At 30.3% G+C, this 13902-nt stretch overlaps 1 protein-coding gene across 1 annotated transcript; it reads right to left on the minus strand.

Moving 5' to 3' along the window:
* Positions 1-1942: 1942 nt before the first annotated feature.
* Positions 1943-8597, minus strand: Hsc20 (iron-sulfur cluster co-chaperone protein HscB-like protein, mitochondrial). Its single transcript, XM_075359981.1, has 3 exons — positions 7972-8597; positions 4439-4692; positions 1943-2139 (listed from the first exon to the last, which is right to left on the minus strand). The coding sequence occupies exons 1-3, from the start codon at positions 8374-8376 to the stop codon at positions 2010-2012; spliced, it is 789 nt and encodes a 262-aa protein (XP_075216096.1). The 5' UTR covers positions 8377-8597; the 3' UTR covers positions 1943-2009.
* Between the last annotated feature and the right edge of the window lie 5305 nt (positions 8598-13902).

The following is a 13902-nucleotide window of genomic DNA, read 5'->3' on the forward strand; positions in this document are numbered from 1 at the left end:
GATAAAAAAATTCTTCAGCCAGTTTGAATTTGCATTGTACAATACCTGATAATGCTTAAGTGACATTAAAATAAATGTGATAAATCAAGTGACAAATAGGATGATAAAATGTATCGACATCCTATTTGATTTAATATCCTTGTTAAGATCCTATAAATAGAATCTATCAACATCATGATTATTTTTGGTATCAAATGGTGATTTGTGTGTGGTGTGGTGTATTTAGTTATTAATTTTGAATGTGACTATGAGAAGTTGAAAGGGGACAACCTTTGTCATAATCACTTTAGGAGCTAGGAGAACATGTGAGTTCCTAAACAAACATCATGCCCTCCCAAATTGTAATTCTCTAATAACTTAATCCTAAGAAGAAACTAGAAATGTAACAAAAAATATTTATTATTTTTAAAACTGTGTTACACCACTTTATTTTCAAAGAGGATTATTGTTGCAAAGTGGAAATTCAGTGCTGGTACTAACCAATGTAACTAGAATGTAAAAGATTATATTAATTTTTTTCTGGTTTTTCTATTCACTAATGAAAATCCCTTTCTTGAGACTCACAAGCCAGCAAGCAACAAATGTACATAAAAAAAACAGCCTGATAACTTGCTTAATAAAGCATAAATAAAAAATAATTATAATAGACATATTTTTATAAATCACAATCAATAAAATGTAATGAAGAAGCTGTAATTTCATTGAGATACTTATCTTCAATACGAGGTGCTACCCAAACGTTTGGGGAATTTGAATTTTGCGCGTGAACCATTGCTGGTACGACCTGCTGCCACTAGATGTGGCTAACAGTACTCATTGTGAATCAGTGTTCCAACAGCTGTGACGGTGAGAGGCTGCATTGCTGACTTTCGTGCAGTTGTGTTTTACTGCTTCGGCGAAGTTTTAATGACAAATTTTAAAGAGCAAAGAACCTGCATCAAATTTTGCTTCATGCTTAAAAAACCGGTACAGAAACCCATCGCATGCTTGTGAAACCATTTGGTGACAATATTATAAGTAAAAGTAAAACTTTTTTGTGGTACAAACAATTCAAAGATGGATGAACGACAGTCGATGACGATGAGCGTTCAGGAAGACTATCAACAAGCGCAACACCGGAAAACTTCGTGAAATTGGGAGAGGCTATTGTTGCAGATCATAGACAAACAATCCATGATGTTTGTGGAACCGTACAAATGTCATATGGGTCCATGCAAAACATTTTGTCGTACAATTTGAACATGAGATGCATTGCTGCAAAATTCGTATCGAGACTGTTGAACAGCAATCAGAAACAAAATCGCGTAGCTGTCTGTAGTGAATAGAAAAATTCAGCAAGAGATGACCCTAACTTCATCTCCAACATCATAACCGGTGATGAGACATCGAACACATTATCCATAAGGAATTTGTTCCTCTTGGTCAAACTGTCAATGGGATGTTCTATTGTTAAATTTTGAAGCAGTTACGTAAAAGCATTAGGCGCAAACATTCAGATCTGTGGGGTAACAACAGCTGGGTTCTGCACCATAACAACCGCGCCCGCACACACAACGCTAGCTGCTCGGAATTTCTTGGTTCCAATAAGAAGGTAGTGATTTCCCCCCACCCTATTCGCCTGACCTTGCCCCGTGCAACTTTTTTCTCATTCCAAAAATAAAATTTCAATTGAAAGGCCATCGTTTAACACAATTGACGAGATTCAGGAAGAAATGCAGAACATGCTTCGAACACTTACACCTGCAGACTTCCATGGATGCATAGAATCATGGGAAAAACGCTGGGATCACTGTATCAATGCCCAAAGGGATTACTTTGAAGGAGGCAGTGGAAATTGTGTAAGTTATGGTAAGCTATTTTATTTTTATGGTAAAATTCCCTAAACTTTTGGGTAGCACCTCGTATATTTTTACTCATGGCAACAATTAAAAATAACACAAAATACAATTATTAATTACAAAAATTTTATTACTTATTTACAAAATGTACAATATATATTACTATTGAGACTAGTCTGTTGACCCTAATTTTTCTTTCATCTGTTTTATTTTTGTGTCAATACTGGAGTAATATTTTAATTTTGTTAAAATTTCCCTAGCTGCAGCTATATCATCTTCATTAAAAGCTTTTGACAAGTTCCTAAAAAATTTCAGTAATTACATTTTAACAAATAATTATAAAACGATAAATTAAAAAATGAAGATTAAAGGTTTAATATAGCATTATTCATTAAATAATAATAAAAATCAATTTTAAAAGTAAAAAATTTTAATTTTGAACAACAGAAATAACTGAAATTAAGTTCTTTCAGTTTTAAATTTTGAAAAACTGAAATTAAGTGATGGGAACCTAACACCATCAACTCAAACAATAGTTAATATGCATGTATATGTATAAATCTCACTTCTCAGAAATGAAAATTTGCATTTATTATTTTTAAAAAGTTTTAGAACAATGAGCATCACTAATTTATAAAATTTTTTAAAAGTAAGATAAAAATAACACATTTGACATTTATATTTTCTGTTTGATTAAGAAATTAAAAATAGTTTAGTTGGTATTACAATACAATACAACTGCATGATATTATGTACCCATGTAATTAGAATATTCAGAAAATAAAGATTTCTTTTAAGCAGAAAAATAACAGACTGGTCATTAATCCTCAAAAAAATGTGCAACGGAATAGCATACTATGCTTACTATGTCTATAAAGTACATATACTCTAGACACAAAGCTCACTAAAATGCAATAGAGATTATTGTTACTGTGACTGGATTAGAATGATGTGTAGATATAACTAGTCCTGTCACAGTAATACTTTGCAGTACCATTTTAATTGTTTAAAATGACTGCCAATTTCACCAACTCTTGCCAATTACAAAGTATATTAATACATTATATTCCATAAAAAGAAAGAAAAGTGCTAAAATCTATTATCAGATTGTTTCTGTTTAATACCGTTAAGTGTAACGAATAAGCAAAATGAGGAAAATAGATGTTGGAAATTTCAAGTGAAGTTTTTTATAAAGAAAGGAATGGTAAGCTATCCACTGTGACTGATGAAATCATCCAACAAAATTGAAGAAAACAATCTTTGTTGACGTAAATTAAACAATGTCTAAAATTCTGAAGAACTGTTATTTTTAAAATAAATTATGAAAATAAAAGCTACCACAAGCTGTGCCAAAAAGCTGTCTGCTAATTAAATTATAATAAAAAAATGTTGCAGCAGCATAAGAATTGCTTGCTCAATATGAGGATAATGTTTATGATCATCTGAACTCCATAATGACGGAAAATGGAAATGACAATTGATACATCTGAAAAATATGTCAATCAGTCTAATGATGCCACTTCCATTTATCCCATCAGTTAAATGTTAACATCAACATAAAATACTCTTTGCAGTCACTTTCTGGAAGAGGAAGAACTGTGGAATAAATGGAAGAATTATTCTATCATAAATACCAATGCATATTGTGGGGCATCCAGTGGATTGGATGGGGCATCCACACTGGGGCATCCAGTGGACAATGCAGTGGGGCACCAATGCATTGCATAGCATCATTAGGCTGTACAAAACAAATATGAAGAATTTCTACATGAGAAGTCTGCTTGCTGCTCATCGCACAGATACTGTTACTTCAAGCAGGATATTTTCCCCACTTCTGCAAGTCACAGATCTTGGAGAAAAAAGTGTTATTTTCTTAAAACATTAAAAGAACATCTGGCTAGAAAACTTCCATCTGATGATGAGATTCAAGGTATGGCAATAAAAGAATATACAGAAAATTTCTGTGGTAACAAAATCCAGTAAATCATTCTCACAAACACTTACAAGTCAATGATTCTCAGATCTACACTGACTTGAAGCTGAACAATAAATACAGATATTCTTAAGCTGTAACAACTGAATCCAAAATTAAATGGTTTAAATATAATTTCTAGCCACTGCATGTTTATTTTTTAAATATCTTTCACATTGATGTTCTGCAAATGATATTAAACTTCCACTAGTGATAATCTATAAAATCTAACAAGGAATTATGTTATGAAGATAAAACATTAGTTTCAACACACCTGAGAATTAATAAAAAATGAAATCACACAATAAGAGTGATATTTTACATTTTGATTTTTTATTATTTTTTTTTTTTACAACAAAGTCAGTCTTCTGCAACTGATTATGTGTTGTGCTATTTTGGCTCACATCTTTACTTCTATAAAAATAAAAGTTTTTTTTTTAGCAAAAAAAGAATAGAACTACTTCAAAACAGCAGCGTCAGGAGAAAATAGATTTCCTACTTATCTGCTAAAAACCTAAAATTCTTAAGAATTTTATAATAAAATTTTTAACTGATCTACAAATATCTGAATGCAAGGAACTGAAAGACAATTAGACAAATTCTATGACATCAAAGATTGTTGACTTACCCAATCAAAGAATTGATGGTTTCTTTGTTTACTTTGTAAAGCTCATTTATTTTTTCACTATCGAATGTTGCTTCAACTTCTTCATTTTTTTCCATAATTTCCATTAAAAATGTTGAATCCATTTGAACCATCTCTTCACCACCGACATTTCCTTTTAATTTTAATAAGTATAAGCCTCGGTTAATAGGGTTATTTAAAGTGGAATATGCTTTATTTATCAAAGAAGAATATTCTGCAGATATATTTTTTTCTTCCTGAATTAAAAACACAGCAAAACACATACAATAATTATAAATATTTTCTTATTAAGAAATAATATAATCAGTTTAGCAAGCTGTTCACTATAACAAATAACTACAAATAATTTGCTAATAATAACTGATGGGAGCCACAAAGAAAAATCTACCCTTACTGACTATTCATCCTTAAAAGAATACTGCAACATGTTTTAAATTACCTTATTTAATTAACACACTCCTTGCTATCTGCTAATGCTCTTGGACTGCAATTTCAATCTAATCTTTTCATTTTACTGCATTTTTAACCAATATGGATTTTTAACCTGAAAACAGCTTTACAGTAGTTAATTAAGATTTTTATATCCACTTTCTTGTGTAACCTGTTTTGCTTAGACAATTTTTTTTATAACATTCATCTCAACATTTGAATTAGATTTCTACTACCATGTTACATTGCATTGTGCTACACAGTTATTATTTCACGTTTACATTATTTTACTCAAGTAATTATCAACTTTTAACACATAATAATTAGAAAAACTGATATAATTTCAAAAATATATGTGTAGAAAAAAGGTATAAGCTATTCAAAATGTCTTAAAAGTGTTGCATTTCTAATAGTTCAGTGGAAGGCATTGTATACCATGATAAACAAGATATCAGCAAAAAGCCAGTTACTTAGTCCAGCAATCCATTTCCACCCTATAGGTGAACTGAGCTTTCTCAAATTTGATAAATAATAATTAAAATTGATGCAAAATATAATAAATAATCCCACTAAACTGTAAGTAATATTAAAGAAAAGACAAATATTTGATAGAAATTATTGTGCACCAACACTGATGCTTTAAAGATAATAACTTGTGGAAGTATCATATTATTAGTAAAAACAAATTTTAATGGAATGGGATTAATTATATTATTTTTTTCAGTTTCTATTTAATTTCATTAATGCAGTGAACTTATTCTGTACTGCTTCATAAGTGATCTTTTTTACTTTTCTGAAAGTGGGACACATCCAAAACACGTCAACATGTGATTCAGTTATGATGAAGTTAAGAAAAGTAGATAAATGTACTCAATATAGAAATTGTATTGATCTAGCAGAAAATGTGAATGTTTAAATGATATTTCAAGTGTTTTAGAATAAACAGATTGTATGGGATAGAGTTTATTGCCTTATACAGAACCCTTGGAAATTTTTATTTAACACCAAAAATTCTTGGCCATACTCTTAGTTATTGTATTTTAACATTTTAATTGTTTCACATAATTATATATATGTATACATATGTAGTTCTTTATGGCTTGCAGCCATTTTATATACTTGTTACATTTTGCAGCTTCAGGCTAACACCCAATTGGAGCCATGATGAGAAGAATTTTGTAACATGAAAAATGTCAACCTGATTGGGATTTGAACCAGGATGTTCCAAATTAAAGGCAGAGAAACTACCACTTGGCTACAGAAGTCACCAAGTTTGAAATAGTGTTAATATAACTTTGAAACAATATAAATTTAATAAAAATCATAGTCTGGACATTAAATGAATATGTAACTAAGCTGCTTGACTTACATATCTACACTTTGTTTTCTTAACTAAATTGTGCTGAAATCATCAAATATTTGAAACAATTTGTTTTTTTTTTAAGATGAAAAACTTTATTAATCTTATTGGTCTTTAATTAGCTACTTAATGGTTTACACAATCCATATTTTTTATTATGTGTTTATTATGTATAAACACACACATGTATATGCATACACACATACATATGTTCAGTAAATCCTGTTGTAGACATAGGAACCTTAATCCAGTGGAATTCTGACAAATACTTTCTACAAAATAGGAAATCTCCTGCATTAACTTAAATGTCTTTCCAGCAGACAAAATTAATTCTTTATGATTACAAATAATAGGGCAGCTACAATTTGATATTAGCCATAGTTTCCAGAGAATAAATAGATACAATACATGAAATTTCTGATATTCAACATGCATCAAGCAATACTATTTCCACAATTCAAATTAAAGAAATATAAAATAAACATTAGTCTGGTTAGTTTTAATTAATTAAACAATTGTTTTTTATATGTAAATTTCTACTTAATATAAATGGTATCTAATCATACATGTTATTTATTAATAATTATAGACAACAAAAAGTAACAAAACCGAGATTTCCATTACTCTTACAAATACAAACTGTTATATGTTAGCCTAAGTGTTCAAATTATTGGCCTCAAAAAGGGAAAATTTCTTATTTGGCATAGATAAATTAAAAATGTTTAATGATAAAATGTTACATTAAATACATTTATTTTTGCTTAGAAATTTATGGCATATGTATCATGTTTTACTTTACAAGACTTAACTAATGAATTATATAATATAATACAGTGGTTTTGAAAACTAGATTTTATTTATATAGGATATTTAATAATATAATAAATGAAATAAACATACTTATAATTCTCATTATCACTACTATTTGAGATATACAATCAACTACGAAGAAATTAAATTACTTAACTAATTTGTAATCTAAAACTATGTATGCATGGCATACGTAACCAATACTAGGTTGAGGTAATAACATCATTTTCTTGAATTTTGAGTTCATTAATAGTCTTTCTTTAAATCTGTGTTTACTTAGTTTATCTTGTGTTTACCTTGGTTTTTGCATATCACTACATAAAATAAGAAGAAATATGTTAAATAAATTGATGAAACGTAGTCGGCTGAATGATATAATATGGTACTGATATAATAAAAACAGCAATTTGAAAATAAAAAATATCAATTAACAAACAGACAGTGAGGAAAATTTTAAAAAATTAATAGAAAAAATAAAATGAATTATTGACCAAAGAGTTCATAACTGCTAGTTACTAACATAATAATAAAGGGGGACTTGCATAACTGTCATTTGCATGTAGTACATTGAATAGAAGGTTTAACAATAACTTATGTTTCAAATAATATAAAACATAAACAGATAAAAGAACATACACAATTCAAACCAAAAATTTTTTTGAATAACATTCTAAATACATGCCAGCTTAACTCAAAAAATCTACAGGAAGAGTAAGAAAAACAGCATCAGCCACAGAAAGTAGCTACTGAAATAACTGAAAGCATTATGACATCAGTTCTTGAAAACTATATTTATAGATTACACTACAAATTTCCATATGCTAGCTTCAAGTTTGTGCATTGAAGAAAACAATAAAACCCAACTACTTTTTACCTTTAATTTATCTACATTTGTTGTTTAAACAAAAATACTTACAGTAGTTTTATTAGAAAACTTGTCAGGATGTAAAACAGACTGTAACTGACGATACTTTTTAGCAAGCTCAGCTAATTTTAAATCATAAGTTATATTTAGTCCTAATAATTCAAAATAATTATTTTTTTCATTTACTTTTTGCAATGAATTACAATTATTACAAAATAAATTTGAAACAGTAACTCCACAATTCCAACAGTGAATACCTTGAGTAGAAAAATAACAGTAAAGGATTTTTAAAGGTGAATGTTGAACCGTTACATTTTCTAATAATGGATATCTGCGATTTGATAAACAATAATTTTGGATACTAGAAGTCGAACATTTCTGTAAAAATGCTGCCACACAATATTTTGAAAAAGCCGAAACTAAACAGTGTTGCTTTAATAAATTCATTACTAACATCGAAATCAAGCTACAAAACTCATTACCAAAATTAACAGATGTCGATTACCGAAAAAAACAATTATTTTATAACCTACCAAAACACCGGAGAATCGATATATCGATCTATACCTTCATCAATATTCTCGATAACATTTGGAAAATATCGATTTGAGGACACGAATATGATTTTGTATTGAAAACTTACAAACTTACTAACTTGACTTTGTATTAAAACTATATTGAGAACTATAGAGCAATTATATGATCAATTCAAAATTGAATCGTTCACCGAACTGAAACGCATAACTTTTACGTACAACAGTTGATTTTCTTTTTCCTGCTCTTTCCCTATAAAAAAGGTTTAAAGCTAAATTGAGACAACAAACTAGATTAATATTATTATATCACTTGAGGTGTTTGGAGTCCGTACGATATAGAAGGCGTATGTTACCGCCAAAGATGTTTTATTGAGAGATATTCTGGTTTTGGTTTCTTTGTGTTGGGGAAAAGAAGGCTTTGGTCAACGATAATTTAATGTTGGCTGACGGAGGAAATCAGTCTCTTAAAAAAGTTGTGATGTTGTTTTTGGACTTTAGAAATGACCGCAGTTCTTTTGAGAATGTCGGCAAACGCAGCCCGAGAGTTTTCAGTGGTTATTAAACCATTACAAGTTCACCTGATTTGGTTGGGACCACTTCTGCTGTCATTCTGTTGCCGAATTGCGAAAAAAACACTTGATGCCGATGGCCACACCGTCATTGACTCCAGAAAATGAAGCAAGTAAAGGGCTAATTATCACAGGAAAGTCCTTTAAAGTCTTAGCTGGCCTTAACCAGTATCTTTTAGGATCGGATTATCCTGCAATTCGTACAATCACTCTACGGTAATTCAGATATCATAAGTGGGCTGCTGACGCAGCTCGCTGGTATTGCGGCGAATATCGGGAACTTCACAAGGGTTCTATATATCGATATCCTTTGCAGATTTGACACTTCGGTTTTAAAAGTAACCCCAAGGAAGGTAAAGGCTCGCAAGAGAAAGCATACTGGTGTATTGTCGTTCTTCTTTACGTGTTTTTCTCACGAGCCGTATATGCATGCATCACGGATTGCATTTAAAGTGAAGTTTTGTATTCAAACTCTAAGGTAATAAATAACATTAACAACTACTTCCCTAAAAATAAAATAAATTATAATAATACTAATTTATCATTCATCGCCTAAGAAATAAATCTGATGAGTTAAAATATTCCTTTCCAATGAGTTAACAGATTTTGTATGTTTTACAGAACAATCAGTATGTTTTACATTCAATACGATTTTATATGTTTTTCCGGCTGACCAATTCAGATCCCTTTCTAACCTGTATAATCTCAGCTTGCTTAAGATTTTTTATAAAATTGCACATAAAAGTACAGGAATTTTCATTTTCTTAGACATTCTTTTTGATTAGTTACAAGTTATTGTTTGTGTATTCACAGACGTAAATTTTTTGTGTTGTGTTTAATATATCACTGCTCCCAAAATAAAAAATTACTATATAACTTTTTTTATCTTATTTATATTTTTAAATTTACTAGACCCTTGAAATAAAATAAAAACCCTTTTTATTGTTTTTTTAATCCTTTTTTGAATTTTTAGTAATGAATTAACATGGTTGTGTGTAGTTGTATGGTTGTATACTGGTGTTCATAATCTTAGACAGTGACTAGCAGACGACTATTGAGACCATATTAAATATAATATATATATATATTATATAATATAATATATATTTATATATTATAACAGAACCAGTATAATGGACCAGGTAATGGGTTTCTTCCAATTAAGAAGAAAGAAAGAGAAAATAAAGAAGAATCTAAAACAAATTAAAGGGATTCTTTTCTTCAAATAACAGGTCTTTTAATATTTTTTTTTTTGTAATACAGACAATGGCACTTCCAAAAGCTCTTGTTCGACCAGAAGAATTACTGGACCTGTATAAGGACTTATAGAAAAAAATAAGGGTGTGGACAATGAAAATTGTTAGGCTTCAACAATTAAAGGGACAAATCAAGTATTGGTTCTGCAGGCCAGGGGATATAAATACTACCAGAAACTAGCATACAGAGTGAGTAGTTCTGCGAAGCTGTGTTTGACGCATTTGTGATAACAGTGATATCAGTAAGCATGTGGTAACAAGTGAAGAGTACGTCACAAGTATTACAGTGTGGACAGTGGGTAAATGCAAGAAGTTGTTCTGTGAGTTAATGGTAAACAGTAGTGAAAGTGACAGTATTCCATTCAGTCATAAAGTGTGGGGTAGTTCTTTTATAAACAGTAAATGCAATAATATTTGCAGAAAGTTAATTGTATGAACTCTAAACTGTTCTATTGTTATCTTGTTGTTAATGCAATATTAGTGTCTAGTAGTCATTATAACATTTTTAGTAAATTGGACTGCATATTGGTACATATACTGTATTGAACTATCATATATTAATTTAACTATCATTAAATAAATATTGTCTTTCTATTTAAATTACATTTTATATACATATATTTGTATTATTTTTTATTTATTTATTTATTTTTTTTAAAGTTTTAGAAGCATTGACCACTTTGGTCATTAGGCCCTTATCATATAAAAAAAAAAAATATTAAAAATTTCTTTTCCTCTCCTATAAAGAACTAACAACATAGTCAGAAACTAGTCTTGTCAAAAAAAGCATCTAGAAATAGACTTGTCAAAGGTTATTGAAACCCTGAAAACAAACACAAGTAAAGGCCTTTACTTTTTTATAAATATTTGAACCATTTTTTATGAAATGTGGTCAAAAACTATCAAAAAACACTTCACTATCATAAAAATTAAGACATGCAGTGAAAAACTCTTAAACACGATGAGAAGGGTGTAAAGGATCCTTGCCACTTAATAACACAAATTACATCTAATGAAAGGTGTTCAAAAACACTCCATGTCAAACAAAAATTAAAAGATATACCTTTTGTCAAAGTTCTTCAAAAGAAACACAATTACAAGCTTTTCTTAAATTCTATTGCCTAGGTTTATCATCAGACCATGCTTTTTTGCTTCTCTTTTCCATCTTCCTAAAGGCCTAGATATCAAATTCCAAGGTATCTGAGGCCTCGAAGATGGAATCATCCAATCCTCTGCAGTAAAGCATGGAGAATGCTTTGCTACTAGCATCAGACAATACAAACTCAAATGCTTTACAATACGAACTCAAAAAGTCCCTTTACATGTTAATAGCATAGTACAGTTAGACATGTAGATAAACATTGTTATGAATACAAAACAATACAAAAAAAAAGTATATTTTTTTAATGTTGTTGAGCAATCTGACTCATTATTATTTCCTGCCATAAGCTGAGTCCTGAGCATTTTACTTCGATTAGTGTGAGAAGGATGTGACAGTTTTGAGTTAAACCATGGCAGATACAAGTGCTTTCATTGTTGAGGACTGTTTGGTGGCTTCTGTGTGGGTTAACAAATGTCAGAACACAAAAAAGATAATGACAGACTTTTGAGGGACTTTGCTGTGCAGTTTGGAAAACTGCCTCCATCACGACCAGTGTTATTTGCGTGGGAGAAGAAAACTTTTGCAACGGGAACTGTTCTCGATGCACCATGTAGCAGAAGGCCTACAACTCGCACCGAAACTTGTGTTGCTGTGGCAGAAGCAATTGAACAATTGCCAATGAAGTCAACACTAAGCGGTCTGTAGAATTAGGCATCCTGCAATCAAGATTGCGAGAATACATATGGAAAGACTTGAATGTTACATGTTTTTGGCCATCTTCAGTGAATGAGTTGAATAATTTTAACTTGGAACAACATGTGCATGCATGTGAAATGCTGCTTGCATACTTACCACATGCAAATGATAAAAAAACGTTATGTTCTTTGATGAGTGTGCAATTTATCATAGCTCAAAAAATTGTAACATCTTTTTTTGGGCAAAAGACAATCCACACTTTTATGAGCAAATCGAGTGCAATCCACCACATGTTCTGATTTGGACAGGGATAACGGCAGACCATCTGCTTGGACGATACTTCTTTGATGATTCTGTGAACGAGTACAGCTATCTTAACATGATTAACATATGGTTGCTTTCAGAATTAACAGCAAGAAGAATAGCTGACATTGTTACACTTCAACAAGACAGCTCTCCACCACATTTTGCTGTGAGTGTCCGCACATGGCTAAATGGACTGTTTCCAAACCAATAAATGAAACTTGAATTTTTGTAACAATGTTACAATAAATGTTAATGTTAAACAGACATAAATATTGAAATATACTGTTTTGTTTTATTCATAACAATGTTTATATCTGCATATCTAACTATACAATGCTATTAACATGTAAAGGGACTCTTTCCCACACTGTAGTACATCAGATCCAAGACTCTGTGCACTCTGGTGCATTTTATCCCTCTTTTTAATTAATGTAATGTGTACAATAACAAGACCTAATAGTAGTCCACAGCCACCCAGCAAAGCCAGTACGGACGACATCAGTAGTCCATAGCAGCCAATGTGTTAATATCCTGGTTTAAAGCTGAAATTGATGATAATTTATAAATCTCCTGGTTCTTTAAAAAGCTTTCTACACAAATTATCAGAAACTCTTTTTAATGTTACTAATGAATCCAGTATTATACTGTGTCACAGCATTCAGAACACAACTGTAAATTGCAGCAGCAATTTACAGCAGCATCAGTTAGTTAAAATATGAGAAGAGATAATGATTGCATGTATTTTTTTCAAAATGTGTTCAAGAGAGAATATTGTCTCTATTTTCTAAGGTCTTTGAAAACATTATGAAAAATAGACCTTTAACATTTATTGAAAAATAATGAATTGGCAAACTCTCAGCATGATTGTAGAAAAAATTTTCAACTGACTGATTTAGAAATCCTAGTTTTTTTTTGAAAATATTTTAAATAGCACAGATTACAAAAGACACCATTTTTGATTTTATTTGTGTTCTCAGTTAAGCATTCAATTTAGTTCCACTTTCTTAGTGATAAAAAAAATTAGTAGCTATGGTATCAGAGAAGCTGCTTACAATTTGTTAGTCATACTTTACCAACTGTAAACAGGCAAATGATATTTCATCTTCTAACAAGAATACATGTGTGTAAATGTAGGTTCTCATTAATATGTAGAATATAGAGTGCAGAGAGAAGTGTCCTGAGTCCTCCCTCTTATTGTTTGTTAATGATCTGCTTCACAATCTCAAGCCATTCATTGTTACCCTCTTCACGGATGACATAATTGTTTCTTTATAAGAAAATAATTATTTTTTAAAGGGAGTTGAAAATTCTGTGTTAGCAGTTAAGAAAATTATTTATTGGAGGATTGCAACCTTTTAACTTCAAATATATACAAAACTTTTGCATTCTGTTTCTCAAGTAGATTTGTGGATGGAATTACCATTAATGATAATGTTTTGTTTTTTTTACTCTTGTGGGACTATCAAATTGATTTCATTTACAACAAAATCAAATCTCACTTATTTATTTTCTTAGAA

The sequence above is a fragment of the Lycorma delicatula genome, chromosome 3 (assembly GCF_047948215.1).
Source record: "Lycorma delicatula isolate Av1 chromosome 3, ASM4794821v1, whole genome shotgun sequence".
NCBI lineage: Eukaryota > Metazoa > Arthropoda > Insecta > Hemiptera > Fulgoridae > Lycorma > Lycorma delicatula.